Below are 16,072 nucleotides of genomic sequence, written 5' to 3'. Positions count from 1 at the left end.
TGTGAATATCTTACATCTCTTTAAATCAATCACTGATTAGGCTGACAGCTTCCACTCCCTGTCTCAGAAAGTCTTTCTTTCAGCCTCTTGGGACTCTGGTTTTCAAATCCCAGATCCATGTCAAGTTCTTCGAAGTTCAGAGGAGCTTCCAGAGTTCATTATCATACTAGATACAGTGTTCTGTTCTGTGTAGGTATTCATGCTCATCACTCAAGTATCTGAGCACCTTCCACTAGTTTATTAAGCAACATGACGACACATTGTAACATGTTTGTTCTCTCATCCTTTCCTCAGTTAGAGAAGTGTGTGTTGCTTGTGTGTGCAGTGGGGTGTTTTTCTTTGGAAATTTTTGTGTGTGTGCATGTGTAATGTTAACACACGCACATTACGTTATGTTTGTTAGAGAATGCAAGGTCACCAACATGTGGCTTGCACTTAGAGCAGAAGGTGGTGAGGTTTGTAATGTTCCTTAGTTCCCATGGAAGTTTATTCCACAGTCTAGGGCCAATCCCCGAGACAGCTTTGTCTTCTGTACAGAGTTTTTCTCAAAGCTCAAGTTCTTGGAGTAATAGGATTATGTGAGAATCTCAGCTTATGGTTGTAACTTTTTTTTTTTAAAAAAAAGAAGCTTCTAGCCCACATGGTTGCTGAGAAAAGCTTAAAAACGTGCACTTTAAAGGATCAAAAACCAAAAGGCAAATAAAAAGAACTCCAGTCTTCTTATTTCAATCTCATGATTTATAACCCAATCTCATGGGTTTTGGACCTGACTCATTTTTATTTATTTATTATGAGCAGTGGGTTTTGGCAATACTGCAGATAGCCCTCCCCCCCCATCTCTGAGTCCTATTTGTCACCACATAATCTTCTGAAGATAGATACACACCAGAGGTGATGGTAACCATTTGCATTCCCTATCTTCCAGGAGATTGTTGAGCGACGGGAATAAGGTCCTTCAGCAATGCTAAGGCCAGGACTAGACTAGAAACTTTTGCCAGCATGGCAATGTTGATTAGAAGTAACTAATTTTTTGCCACATTTCTATGCCAATAGAAGCCCTAATGTAGATGCAGATACACTAGCATAAAAGTGCGTTTGCCACTATAGCTTATTTTGCTCAGGGAACTGGTATAACCTACACCAGCAAAAGCGCTTTTTGATTAGTACAAGCTGCATCTATATTCAGAGGGTTTTGCAGTAAAGCTACACTAGCAAGACTTATAAGCATAAAGTAGATCTAAATAGATTCCTTTAAAATGCTTAACTCCTAACAGGCAAATCTTCCACAGTTCTTTGCCTGCATTTGGAAAGGTATCTTGTACATTTTCCCCATTTACTCATAATATAATTTTATTCTAGTTTAAAAATCTTCACTGACAGAAACCAGCCCCTTGATCACAGTCACACATACTGGTGGGTTTTTTTATGATTGTATGCATCACAGTGCCAACCCTGTCCCATTGAAATCACATGGAGGTTTGCCATTGACTTCAACGACAGTAGGATTGGCGCTCATGTATCTCCCCTTCTGTTAAGGAATTATTAATACTGTCTAAATCCACTTGGCATATCTATAGCTGTTTCAAAATGGCTTTATCTCTATCCTAGTGAGATCATGCTCTTTATGAACATAAGAATGGCCACACGGGGCCATTGTGACATTCCCCAGGGTACAATCTGGACTGCTGAATAGCTGTTCCTATCAGTTCTCCAGTCTGGGGTGCCTTTTACACTGCCTCACTGTTAAAGCAACCGCTCCTGGCCTTGCTCGCTCACACACACACACAGAGCTTCTAACATGCAAACTACTCCCAACTATACTGCAAGGGTGCTTCAGGTAGCCATTCCTGAATTATATTGGAGAATGACACCAGCAAATTCTTAGTCCCAGACTTGTCCCCAGAAATATGCGTCTTGTACTGCCCAGCTGTTTCCTTCTGTGCAGTACAAGCTCATAGAAAGTATGTCATCTCAGTAATTGAAAATGCTATGCACAAACCATGTGATCTTAAATCTTCTTAGCATATGTGCAACGTGCCTTATCCATCACCGAATTTGGTCCACTGGTTGGATCATTAGTTTCCCTGGCTTGGGCTGGGTACTGATGGGGAGTTCGACTTGAACGCTGATCCATGCCCCCCATTGGGAAACTTAATTTCAGATAACAAACACTTTAATCCAAACACACGCTGGTGTAGATAAAACAATAAAACAAGTTTAACTACAGAAATATAGATTTTAAGTGATTACAAGTAATGAGGCATAAAAGTCAGAATTGGTTACAAAGAAATAAAAGGTAAAATGCAAACTAATACCTAACTTACCAAGCTTAGCCCTGGTCTACACTAGGAGTTGAGGTCGAATTTAGCAGCGTTAAATCGATTTAACCCTGCACCCGTCCACACGACAAAGCCCTTTTTTTCTACTTAAAGGGCTCTTAAAATCTATTTCTTTACTCCACCCCCCGACAAGGGGATTAGTGCTGAAATTGGCCTTGCCGGGTTGAATTTGGGGTAGTGTGGACGCAATTCGACGGTATTGGCCTCCATGAGCTATCCCAGAGTGCTCCATTGTGACTGCTCTGGACAGCACTCTCAACTCAGATGCACCTGCCAAGTAGAGAGGAAAAGGCCTGCATACTTTTGAATCTCATTTCGTGTTTGGTCAGCATGGCAAGCTGCAGGTGAGTGCAGAGCTCATCAGCAGAGGTGACCATGATGGAGTCCCAGAATCGCAAAAGAGCTCCAGCATGGACCGAATGGGAGGTACGGAATCTGATTGCTATATGGGGAGAGGAATCCGTGCTATCAGAACTCCGTTCCAGTTTTTGAAATGCCAAAACATTTGTCAAAATCTCCCAGGGCGTGAAGGACAGAGGCCATAACAGGGACCCGAAGCAGTGCCGTTTGAAACTTAAGGAGCTGAGGCAAGCCTACCAGAAAACCAGAGAGACAAACGGCCCCACCGGGTCAGAGCCCCAACTATGCCACTTCTGTGATGAGCTGCATGCCATTTTAGGGGGTTCAGCCACCACTACCCCAACCATGTGCTTTGACTCCATCAGTGGAGAGGAAGGCAACACGGAAGCAGGTTTTGGGGACGAGGAAGATCGCTCACAGCAAGCAAACAGAGAAACTGGTTTTCCTGACAGCCAGGAACTGTTTCTCACCCTGGACCTGGAGCCAGTATCCCCCGAACCCACCCAAGGCTGCCTCCCGGATCCGCCAGGCAGAGAAGGGACCTCTGGTGAGTGTACCTTTTTAAAATAGTATACGTGGTTTAAAAGCAAGTGTGTTTAATGATTGATTTGCCCTGGCATTCGCTGCCAGTACAGCTACTGGAAAAGTCTGTTAACGTGTCTGGGGATGGAGCGGAAATCCTCCAGGGACATCTCCATAAAGCTCTCTTGGATGTACTCCCAAAGCCTTTGCAAAAGGTTTCTGGGGAGGGCAGCCTTATTCCGTCCACCATGGCAGAACACTTTACCACGCCAGGCCAGTAGCAGGTAGTCGGGAATCATTGCAGAACAAAGCATTGCAGTATATGTTTGTTTGTGTTCAAACAACATCCGTTCTTTATCTCTCTGTGTTATCCTCAGGAGAGCGATATCATTCATGGTCACCTGGTTGAAATAGGGTGCTTTTCTTAAGGGGACATTCAGAGGTGCCTATTCCTGCTGGGCTGTTTGCCTGTAGCTGAACAAAAATGTTCCCTGCTGTTAGCCACGGGGAGGTGGGAGGGATGAGGGGCTCGCCACACGGTGGGGGGAGGCAAAATGCAACCTTGTAATGAAAGCACATGTGCTATGTATGTAATGTTTACAGCAAAGTTTACCGTGAAAGAGTGTACCCATTGTTCTAGAAAATGTGTCTTTTTAAATACCACTGTCCCTTTTATTTTTCTCCACCAGCTGCATGTGTTTCAAGGATCACAGGATCTTCTTCTTCCCAGAGCCTAGCGAAGATTAGAAGGCGAAAAAAACACACTCGCGATGAAATGTTCTCTGAGCTCATGCTGTCCTCCCACACTGACAGAGCACAGGCGAATGCATGGAGGCAGACGATGTCAGAGTGCAGAAAAGCACAAAATGAACGCGAGGAGAGGTGGCAGGCTGAAGAGAGTGAGTTGCGGCCTGAAGCTGAAAGGTGGCGGCAGCATGATGAGAGGAGGCAGGATTCAATGCTGATGCTGCTGGAGGATCCAACTAATATGCTCCAGCGTATGGTTGAGCTGCCGGAAAGGCAGCTGGAGCACAGACTGCCATCCCAGCCCCTGAGTAACCAACTGCCCTCCTCCCCAAGTTCCATAGCCTCCTCACCCAGACGCCCAAGAACGCGGTGGAGGGGCCTCTGGCCACCCAGCCACTCCACCCCAGAGGATTGCCCAAGCAATAGAAGGCTGGCATTCAATAAGTTTTAAACTTTCAAAGTGCTGTGTGGCCTTGTCCTTCCCTCCTCCACCACCCCTCCCGAGCTACCTTGACAGTTATCCCCCTATTTGTGTGATGAATTAATAAAGAATGCATGAATGTGAAGCAACAATGACTTTATTGCCTCTGCAAGCGGTGATCGAAGGGAGGAGGGGAGGGTGGTTAGCTTACAGGGAAGTAGAGTGAACCAAGGAAGTGTGGGGGGGTTAATCAAGGAGAAACAAACAGAACTTTCACACCGTAGTCATGAAACTGGTTTTCAAAGCTTCTCTGATGCGCACCACACCCTCCTGTGCTCTTCTAACCGCCCTGGTGTCTGGCTGCGCGTAACCAGCAGCCAGGCGATTTGCCTCAACCTCCCACCCCGCCATAAAATTCTCCCCCTTGCTCTCACAGATATTGTGGAGCACACAGCAAGCAGTAATAACAGTGGGAATATTGGTTTCGCTGAGGTCTAAGCGAGTCAGTAAACTGCGCCAGCGCGCCTTTAAACGTCCAAATGCACAGTCTACCACCATTCCTCACTTGCTCAGCCTGTAGTTGAACAGCTCCTGACTACTGTCCAGGCTGCCTGTGTATGTCTTCATGAACCATGGCATTGAGGGGTAGGCTGGGACCCCAAGGATAACTATAGGCATTTCAACATCCCCAACGGTTATTTTCTGGTCTGGGAATAAGGTCCCTTCCTGCAGCTTTTGAAACAGACCAGAGTTCCTGAAGATGTGAGTGTCATGTACCTTTCCCGGCCATCCCATGTTGATGTTGGTGAAACGTCCCTTGTGATCCACCAATGCTTGCAGCACTATGGAAAAGTACCCCTTGAGGTTTATGTACTCGCCGGCTTGGTGCTCCGGTGCCAAGATAGGGATATGGGTTCTGTCTGTGGCCCCACCACAGTTAGGGAATCCCATTGTAGCAAAGCCATCCATTATGACGTGCACATTTCTCAGGGATCACTACCCTTGATATCAGTAGATCTTTGATTGCGTTGGCTAGTTGCATCACAGCAGCCCCCACAGTAGATTTGCCCACTCCAAATTGATTCCCGACTGACCGGTAGCTGTCTGGCGTTGCAAGCTTCCACAGGGCTATTGCCAGTCGCTTCTCAACTGTGAGGGCTGCTCTCATCTTGGTATTCTGGCGCTTCAGGGCAGGGGAAAGCAAGTCACAAAGTTCCATGAAAGTGCCCTTACGCATGTGAAAGTTTCGCAGCCACTGGGAATCGTCCCAGACCCACAACAGTATGCGGTCCCACCAGTCTATGCTTGTTTCCCGGGCCCATAATCGGCATTCCACAGCATGAACCCCCCCCATTAGCGCCATGATGCCCACATTGCCAGGGCCCGTTCTTTGAGAGAAGTCTGTGTCCATGTCCTCATCACTCTGGTCACCGCGCTGCCTACTCGCCCGGTTTCACTTTGCCAGGTTCCGGTGCTGCATATACTGCTGGATAATGCTTGTAGTGTTTAATGTGCTCCTAATTGCCAAAGTGATCTGAGCGGGCTCCATGTTTGCCATGGTATGGCGTCCACACAGAAAAAAGGCGCGGAATGATTGTCTGCCGTTGCTCTGACGGAGGGAGGGGCAACTGACGACATGGCTTACAGAGTTGGCTTACAGGGAATTAAAATCAACAAAGGGGGTGGCTTTACATCAAGGAGAAACAAAAACAACTGTCACATAGAATGGCCCCCTCAAGGATTGAACTCAAAACCCTGGGTTTAGCAGGCCAACGCTCAACCCACTGAGCGATCCCTCCCCCTGGTATTCGAGGCAGGACTGAATCTCCATTAAACTTTTCAAGGTGCCCCTGACAGACCTCACCGAAACAATTGTTGGCCGTTGATTTCATGGAGGGAGGGGGGAGCAAATGAATACAAAACAAATCTGGTCTATTTCTTGTTTTGATCCACTCCATCTATCTTTTACATCTTTGGCTGGCAGCAGACAGTGCAGTAGGACTGCTCGCCATCCTCATCTCCTGCCTGCTCGCCAGGAGACGGTGCAATACAACTGCTGGAAGGACTAAAGAGAATGACCTGGTCAAGTCACTCCTATTTCAGTCCCTGTGCCCATGTCTGCCCAGGCACTCCTCACCGACCTTATCAAGGCAGCCAAGAGCACCTAGGACATGATGATGATGGTTATCAGGCCTGTTGCACCGTCTTCTGCCACAAGGCAATGAACTGCTGCTGTGTAGCAATGCAGTACCGCATCTGCCAGCACCCAGGAGACGTACGGTGACAGTGAGCTGAGAGGGCTCCATGCTTGCCGTGGTATGGCGTCTGCACAGGTAACCCAGGGAAAAAAGGCGCAAAACGATTGTTTGCCATTGCTTTCATGGAGGGAGGGAGGGCCTGACAACATGTACCAAGAACCGCCCGTGACAATGTTTTTGCCCCATTAGGCTTTGGGATCTCAACCCAGAATTCCAATACGTGGCAGAGACTGCGGGAACTGTGGATAGCTACCCACAGTGCAATGCTCCAGAAGTCCACACTAGCCTTGGTACTGTGGAAGCACTCCACTGAGTTAATGCACTTAGAGCATTTTGTGTGGGGACACACACAATTGACTATATAAAAATGATTTCTAAAAAACTGACTTCTATAAATTCGACCTAATTTCGTAGTGTAGACGTACCCTAAGTGAATTCAAAGCAAAGATTTCTCTCACCGCATGCTTATAGCCATTTGACTGGATCTTTTTGGCCAGTATCCCTCCCCCAGTTCAATGATGCTCCTTAGAGATGGGGGGAGAGAAGTAATTTGTGTCCTCTCTTCTCCCTTATAACATTTCTGGTCTTTGAGAATCCTCTTCAGCTGGGGTTCAGGCGACAGCAAGTCTGTTTGCCAGTAAATTTCTCACTCACACCCTTCTTGCAGCCATTCTTTGGCAGGTTAACCAGGTGATAATCCTTTTTATTATGCTCACACCTGGCAGAGGCGTCATTTTGCTTATTGTCTCTGAGGAACTATTTTGTGCCTGCTTTTCTGAAATTGGAGCATGTCTCAGTAAAGTCATACAGTAGAGTTTTATAATTTTACGTACAACGTTGTCACACATATTTTACCAGGACAATAATGTTTAGCACATTGAGTTTTCAAATGATACCTCACAAGGCATGCTTTGTACAAAATCCATTATAGTCTTGTAAAAGTGGTGAACCTAGAGGTACAGTCTGTCACAGCCGTCTAGCCTAGTATCTTTTCTTCTGACGGTGGCCAATGCCAGGGGCTTCAGAGGGAGTGAACAGAACAGGCAATCGTCAAGTGATCCATCACATTGTCCACTCCCAGTTTCTGGCAGTCAGAGGCTAGGGGTTGAATCCGTGACCATCTTGGCTATTAGCCAGTGATGGATCTGCCCTCCATGAACGTATCAAATTCTTTTTTGAAGAGTTATACTTTTGGCCTTTAAGGCATCCCCTGACAATGAGTTCCACAGGTTGACTGTGCGTTGTGTGAAGAAATACTTCCTTACGTTAGTTTTAAACCTGTTGCCTATTAATTTCATTGGGTGACCCCTGGTTCTTGTCTTATGTGAAGCAGTAAATAACACTTCCTCATTCGCTTTCTCCGCACCATTCATGATTGTATAAACCTCTGTCATATTCCCCCTCAGTTGTCTGATTTCCAAGCTGAAAAGTCCCAATTTTTTTACTCTCTCCTCGTAGGGGAGCTGTTTCGTACCCCTAATCATTTTTGTTGCCCTTCTCTGTAGCTCTTCCAATTCTAATATATATATTTAGATGGGGTGACCAGAATAGCACACAGTATTCAAGATGTGGGTATGCAATGGATTTATATATGGATGAAACCTTGTTTAACTCTCCTATGTATTGAGTTCCTGGACTACTTGAGGTGGGGGCAGTGTTGAGACCAAGCTTTTTCTTTTAATTAAGATATGCCATTTATTTCCTTTGTATGTAAAGGCAAAGCCATCATGTGCTGCTTCTTTCTCTCTCTCTCTCTCAGCCAGATACTCTGATAATTTGGAAATAAATAGAAATTACTTCACTATTTGATCAGTTCCCTTGTCCCACTAGGAGGAAAGAAACTGCTGGAATGAATAGCAAAGGGCTTCCCTTAAAGTTAATGCCATTCTATGAAAGCTAACTTCAGTTTAATCTGTCATATTTTTGGCAGTACAGCAAACTAAACAGAAGGCCAGATCCTGAACTGGTGTAAATGTGCCTAGCCTCACTGAAATCAATGGAGCTATGCCAATTTGCACCAGTTGAAGACTTGGCCCAGTGTTGCTAGGAAGACTCTTCTGCCCACACTGCTTTTTTCGTTGGAGAAAGCTTTAAGAATGTTAGCAAATGGGGAAAGATCTGAACGTGTGAAATGAGAGTAATTAGCCTCTCTGTGACAGTGAAATCAGAAGAGTATCGGTTGTGACTCATCGGGCATATTATCACGCAAGCCATGACACTTCTTCTCTGCATGGAAGAGATTGTTAGAAAAGGGATCGCTTTTATAAAGGGAAAAATTCTCCTGTCAGAGCCGCATTGCAAATACCTGTTGCCTAGAAAACTCTTGTGAAATGTGTTAGTTGTCAATACTACAATATAGAAATCTGCTGAGACGTTCTGCATTAATGGAATCCCATTCTGACATTTTATCACAATGAGGAATTTTTAAAAGCACTCCACTGAAGTTGAAAGGCCTAAAATTAGCTCCACTAGCTGTGGGTGGACATCATATTCTATCCTTTGCTCTAGCTGCCTCTTTCTCTTTCATCACCCTGCCTCTTCACAACCAGGAAGAAGGCATGCAAGGTCTAAACAAAATGCAGCATGCCACTGCTTGTGCTTGTGCTTGTGCTCATACAGAGACCTGCTGCCCTGTTGGGTGGTTGTAAGGGCATCCAAGAGAGAGATTTCGGTTGTCATTGTTGCAGCCCAGCTTGCAATGGCAGTTTAAAAAAATGCAAAATGGTTTAAATTACTGTGTGTATTCTAATACAAGTTAACTGTTATTTCTTTCAGGAGTCCTTTTAACACCTTCAGTGTTCCCTGTGGCTTTCATGGGGATTCTTGCCTGAAGGGCAAGATTCTGATCTCACTTACGTTGGTGTAAATCCATAATTAACTCCAGTGATTAATGCCAGATTTAAACCCATATAACTAAGGCTCTATCAAATTCACAGTCCATTTTGGTCAATTTTGTGATCATAGGATTTAAAAATCAGAAATTTCATGAGTTCAGCTATTTAAATCTGAAATGTCACGGTGTTGGAATTGGAGGGGTCCTGACCCAAAAAGGAGTGGTGGGGGGGTCACAAGGTTATTGTAGGGGGGGTTGCGGTACTGCTACCCTTACTTCTGCGCTGCTGCTGGCGGCGGCACTGCCTTTAAAGCTGGGCAGCTGGAGAGTGGCGGCTGCTGGCCAGGATCCCAGCTCTGAAGGCAGAGCTGCCGCCAACAGCAGTGCAGAAATAAGGGTGGCATGGAATGGTATCGCCACCCTTACTTCTGTGCTGCTGCCTGCCGAGCTGGGACCTCAGTCAGCAGCTGCCATTCTCTGGCCACCCAGCTCTGAAGGCAGCAGCGCAAAAGTAAGGGTGTCATGGTCTGGTGTTGCCACACTTACTTCTGCACTGCTGCTGGTGGGGCACTGCCTTCAGAGCTGGGTGCCCAGCCAACAGCCGCCGCTCTCCAGCTGCTGAGCTCCAAAGGCGGCACAGAAATAAGGGTGGCAATACCAAGACCCCCCGCTAAAATAACCTTGTGACATCCCCACCCCCAAAAAAACCTCCCTTTTGGGACAGGACTCCCAGTTTGAGAAATGCTGGTCTCTCCCTTGAAATCTGTATACTATAGGGTAAAACCACACCAAAGGCCAGATTTCATGGGGGGAGGCCAGATTTCACAGTCCATGACCCATTTTTCATGGCTGTGAATTTGGTAAGGTCTTATGTCTAACAGCAAGTACAGCATTATACAGAAACCAATGACAAACCCACAGTATAAAGTGGTGTAGGTGACCCTAAAAACAGCCTTTACAATTTTTTTTTCTTTTTTTATTTCACCATACACTCATGCCTCTCTGCAAACAATTTCAAAAGCTCTACCAAACCAGAGTGGCAGCGTGGTAAACATTGCACAGTTATAAATGATGGTGCGAGGCAGAGGAGAATAAGGTCCCCTCTCTATTCAGAGACCATTCTATTAAATAATTTCTCTTTTATTATTTTTATTATTTATTGTTAATAGCAGTGATGATGCTTAACTTTTATATGCCCCAATCCTGCACATGCTTAACTTTTATCCATGTGAGTAGTCCCAATTGAAGGCAGTGATTCATCTGAAGTCAATGGGAATACTTTACTCAGATGGACGCTCCCACTTCCTGACTCTTGTTTTTAAGAGTTCATCTGTTCCTGCTGCATTTTCTCCTCCTGAAGTCATAATCCTCCCGTTGAAAATTATAATTATTGCCACAGCAACTAATTTTTATATTGCAAACAGGGGATTAAGGTTTTAGGTGAGTAAGAGATAGCAGGAGAAAATGAACTCCTAAACCACAATATCGTATTTTTATACAAATGTATATTACATTGTGCTCCATCCTCCAGTTTCCAATGTGATATGCTAACATGATGTTCCTAAGTGCAGGAGTTTTAATGGAAGCTCACAGTCTGACTAACGAACCCCTCTGCATAGTCCTCTGCAGCCAACATCTGGGAGTGCTTCTATGAAAGGAAGTAAACCAAGAATCCTATTACTTATTATGGTAAACCCAAAGGACCCAGTCAGGACTGGGGTCCCATTGGGATAGGCATTAAATAAACACAGACACAGGTACGGTCCTTGCCCCACAGATCTTGCAGCCTAATTGGAAGATGGTAGTTGCAGTTTTTGGTGGGACTGGCAGGACATCCCTGCAGTCTGTTGCTGAGGAGTGCTGTCCTTATCAGCTCACACCACTGCCTATCAGTGGAATTCTTGCTAACTGTTATGGGCTAACTGTTCTTTTCTCACTTACACTGGTACACCAGGAGTAACTCCATTGAACTTCTGTGTTCTAGTGTCCCTGGCACTGACAGATCTTTGAAAAGAGGCAAGTTGTAATGGATTTATGAAGTAAATTATAAGTTTACTTCTAGTGGATGTTACACAGGTAGCTCTGCCTGGTGCATCCCAGAAAGCTCGACCATGCTATTAACTAGAGTTGCTGCCTCCTCCTTCCTCTAGGAACTTACATCAATGGGGAACAACTCTATCTCTAAGCTTCCCTATTCTGTTACAAGTTAGAGCATTGTAAAACAGGTGTGAGCCCAGAATCAGGTCTTGTGTTTTTCCATGTTTCCATTGGACTGTCAGTGGCCTGTTAAGCTTTTTTCAATTTAATTATTCATTTTAGATTGTCATTGGTCATTGGTGGTCTTATTACTGCTGTCATGTTGACAATCTATCTTTGTTTCAAATCTTAGCCACATGCACTTAACAATCTGTTACCTGGTTACTAGGGCTTGGCCATCTGTTCCATGTCATTAAGCTAAGTGACAGCTTGTCACTGACTGAGCAACTTGTAAATATGACTGTTGTCCTCCAGTCGCTCACTGCACAGAACAACACAGCTATTGCTTTAGAATAAGGAAACCGTTTTCAGGTTTAAACAACCTTCACAAGATTTCTTCTCAAGTTCATATTGTCAGGCTAGAAGTTCTAAGGAAGCCAAAGCACAGAATTTTCATGGCATAACTCCATAAAATCACTGCCCTGCTGGATAGGGCACTAAAACAGCTCTAGTCTTTACTTGGGCAAAACTCCCATTGACATCAATAGGAGCTTTATCTGAGAAAATGTGGTGACTTTGGAGTAGGTTATGCTAACTGTAAGAAGAGGCAGAGGCAAACCAGGACAAGGGATCATTTTAAATTTTTAGAACTTTATAAGGGGAAACCCCAAAATTGTACCAGGGGCATAAATAATATAGAACATTACCAAAGACTTACTACTTAATATGGTTAGATATTTGGCTCTGTGTGTGTGTGTGTTTTCTCCCTGTGTGCTGTCCCAGCTCTGCGCAGACAGTTGGCACAGCAGACCTCAAGCGAACCGCCCAATGTCCACAAGATCTGTTAAGGTACGAAGGCACCCAGCCAGGTTTATTGTTGACGAGGCATGGGAATAGCACCTGGCAGACTCTACAGGGATACTAAGACATGTATACCCATGACAACGGATGCAACTCAGTCAGTGGCAGGACTTACCACTGCTCGCTAGGCTGGCCAAGGATACTCCCTCTGAGATACATCTTTATACCCTGATAAAAGCAAGTTGCGTACTGTCCTCCTGACTTATCATTTAGGAGGGGTCAATGTGTTTCTGTTATCCTTGGGGAATGTTTTTGTACCGTCCTTGATATCGGGATGTTCTGGTACCACTTGATACCGGAATGTGTTTGCATGACAACTCGTGTACTTAGCACTTCTTAGGAATGTGTATTTCTGCAATATCAGCCCTGTTCTTGCCAGATTCTGGAGCAGGTCCTGCCACAGGCCTCTGATACAAGGGTTTATGTCTCAGGCTCTCTTTCTACTACACTTATAATAATAAACAACTGTAGGTTACCAACACATTAACTGTTGTGAGCTTGTACATGCTGTGCAGTTAGTACCAAATGCATTATTATTAATGAGAGATCACTGCAGAGAAGAATCAGCTTTTCCTCTCCTTGGCTGTATGTCCAACTGTCCTGTTCTTTTGCTTCTCTTGGACTTGAAGTGCTCCTTAGATTCAGTGTTCTGTGGCTGTACCTCTTTTCATTGCGTTCATCCACAAATGGGGTTTCTTCACGCCTTGGGCCCTCGCTTCTCCATTTAGGCACCTTTGAACTGATTTCCATCAATAGATGTTCAAACAGTCATTCTCTCTGTTCATATACTTGAGATCCTTTGTGGATGGACTTCTTGTTTTACTGCTTCCAGGATCTGTTTTCATCTAACAGAACTTTGTGATCAGTTCTCTTTGTCAGCAATTCTATTTCCTTTCAGTTATTTTCCCTTAATACTATTTCTGGTACAGCTGTAGATTTTATTTCCCTTTACTTCCCTTCTCTAACAGTGTCTGCTAACACACCCAGGTATATTTTTGTTTCTGCTTCTTCTGTCCTGAAACCTTTCCTATTTTCCTTCTTTCCTCCTTCTCACTTCCTAGTCCCCTACTTTTATTCTCCTGTTGTTGTTTTTATTTTATCACCTCCCCTCCTACCCAGGATCCAGTTCATCCACCAGCTCACATCTCAATTCTTATTCTTCCCTAGCAGTTTTTTTGTCCAGTTGCCCACCTCTGGTGGGTTCCAAGCCCCCACCCCAGCTCGGGCTGCCCTTTCATTGGCTGTTTCTCACCCCAGGACAGTGTTCTGTGCTGCTGCATTGCAGGTGCTGGTGCCAGGGTGAGGGTTACTATAAAATGAATGCAGGGTTGCACCCTGCATGGAGAGTGTCGTGAATAATGTTATAGCTGTTTCCTTCCTCACCTTATGCTCCATTTAAAATCCCAGCCCCCTCCTTGGGCCTATCAGTGAGCAACTCAGATTGCTCTCCAGTAACCCCCTCATCCAGCTGACAGAGCAACACTGAAAGGGAGCCACAGCTGCCTGTGTTAAGTACTTACGCTGAACAATCTGTCCCACCTTGTATTTAGCAGCGATGCTCTGAGTACATTTCCCAGACTTGAGGAAGAGCTCCGTGTAAGCTTGTCTCTCTCACCAACAGAAGTTGGTACAATACAAGAAATTTACTTCACCCGCCTTGTCTCTCTAATAGACTGTCTCAGTGAGTGTCATTCCAGGCTCACACTTAGCAATAAGCTCTCCTTGTTACAGAAAAGCAATTTAATATGAAGAAAGAACCAAAGGAAGGGAAGTGAATGTTTGTAATAGATTTACCATTTGAATCATGAGGTTGCCTCAGTGGGACCAGTCCTGCAGACCTGACTGAGGCAAAATTTCAATTGATCTCAGTGTAAATTTAGGATGACTAAAGATTATGGGATCAAACCAGTGTAAATTCTTTGAGAATAGAATTAAGTAGAGAGAGAGATAAGAGGCTCAAAAAGGATTCCCCCCCCCACCCCAGCTTTTTTTAAACCCAACTCGCTGATATTTTACAGTGGTTACCCCTACCTCCCTGTGACCAGGGAGTCTTTTGGTGATGCTGACTTCACCCCTTTATAATTGCGCTTAACTTTAAACACAAAGTAATCCCTCTGTAGCCATTGTAGCCTGATTCTTAAAGTTAGGCACATGAGTGAGTACCTTGCTGAATCAGGGCCTTAATAAACTGACAGTTTATAATTATAATTGTTTATATTAAGATTGCATCCACATGTGTTAAGTGCTGTCCCCAAATATAGGAAAAACCTAAGATGGCAGGAATTTCACCATCTAAGAAATTTGTAAATGGGTATGTTGTGGGGAAAGAAGTAATTATTTCTTATTTGGAAAATAAGAATAATTTTAAAAATAATTTAAAAATAATTATTTGGAAAATAATTTAATTTTAGCTAGTAAATTCTCTGCAGTAAGTCATAGGGAAAAATAATAATAAACTAAAATGCCCGACATTCTTTTAATACTATTGTAAGGAGGAAAATGAAATTGTATTTTACTTGGAATCCTACATTCTGTATCTATTCCGAGTGTTCCTATTACTGGAACTGTCAAAAATAAAGTATATATACAGTCTATAAAAAAGGCTCTGAGATAGTGATTCTCTGATCCTTGAATATTTTCAAATGCCTCCTAAAGGGATTTAACTTTAGTATAAAAATTTGACAAAGTAATTTCTGAATACACCATTTTCCTTGCAGTTTAACAGGGTTTAAATTGAATCAGTGACCTAAAATGCTCATTTTGAAAAGTACCGCTTAAAAAAAAAAAAAAAAAGTTGTGGATGCTTTCAGTTTTGTTCTTTGAAGACAGCTGAATGGCATAGACAATGTAAGATACACTTTTGCCTTTTCTAAATAATCCCTTTTAGTAGGATTAGTCACAGTATTAAATTAACAGAAGAAGCAATTAATTATATTTTTATGAAGTGAAGAAGAGGAGAATCTTTGAAATCCTGTCCCCCCCACCAGCATTTCATCTCAGAATTACATTATGCATTTTTCAGATGTGAGAAATCTTTTAGACTTCAATTTAAATGAAAGTGCTGGGATGAACAGCACCCAGTACAAAATTAATTTGGAAAGACTTTTAGATCTGCTGGGGAGAGTTGACACCTGGCTGAAATTAAAAGGAATGTGTAATTTAGAACAACTGTTAGTCTACAAAGAAAGGTGCAAATAGTTTTGTTAATGCAGACCCCTGTCAATTAAGTTTCTGTTTGGCCATAGATATGTTACAGTATACCCTACTTCAATGGGACTCCTCATCCATGCAGGTGTCCACACAAGTGCAACTGTTCACAAGAACAGGACCTAAGTCAGGACAGAATACTTTGATCCCAAGATGAGCATAACCAGAAAGTTAGGAAACTTTAGCTCACCCAAATCAAGTAGTTACAGCCTGGATCCACAAAGGTACTTAGGTGCCTAAGTCCCAGTTCCACAGTAATCCATAAAACTCCTGCTCAGCTGCTGTCTAACCCTGTAGGTGCCTAAACTCACTTAGTGCCTAAAGCTTT

At 44.0% G+C, this 16,072-nt stretch overlaps 2 protein-coding genes across 3 annotated transcripts in view; both read left to right on the top strand.

The window, feature by feature from the left end:
* LOC140902194 (probable tRNA methyltransferase 9B) overlaps positions 1-16,072 on the top strand; it is a 95,080-nt gene that overhangs the window by 62,225 nt on the left and 16,783 nt on the right. The gene's annotated exons all lie outside the window — the stretch shown is intronic.
* On the top strand, positions 2,459-4,528 carry LOC140910560 (uncharacterized). Its single transcript, XM_073341783.1, has 3 exons — positions 2,459-2,765; positions 2,862-3,246; positions 3,911-4,528. Exons 1-3 carry the CDS (start codon positions 2,715-2,717, stop codon positions 4,417-4,419), a joined length of 945 nt encoding a protein of 314 aa, XP_073197884.1. The 5' UTR covers positions 2,459-2,714; the 3' UTR covers positions 4,420-4,528.

The sequence above is a fragment of the Lepidochelys kempii genome, chromosome 1, assembly GCF_965140265.1.
Source record: "Lepidochelys kempii isolate rLepKem1 chromosome 1, rLepKem1.hap2, whole genome shotgun sequence".
NCBI lineage: Eukaryota > Metazoa > Chordata > Testudines > Cheloniidae > Lepidochelys > Lepidochelys kempii.
Note: the sequence above shows the minus strand (reverse complement) of the source record. Positions and strands in the feature narration are given on the sequence as shown.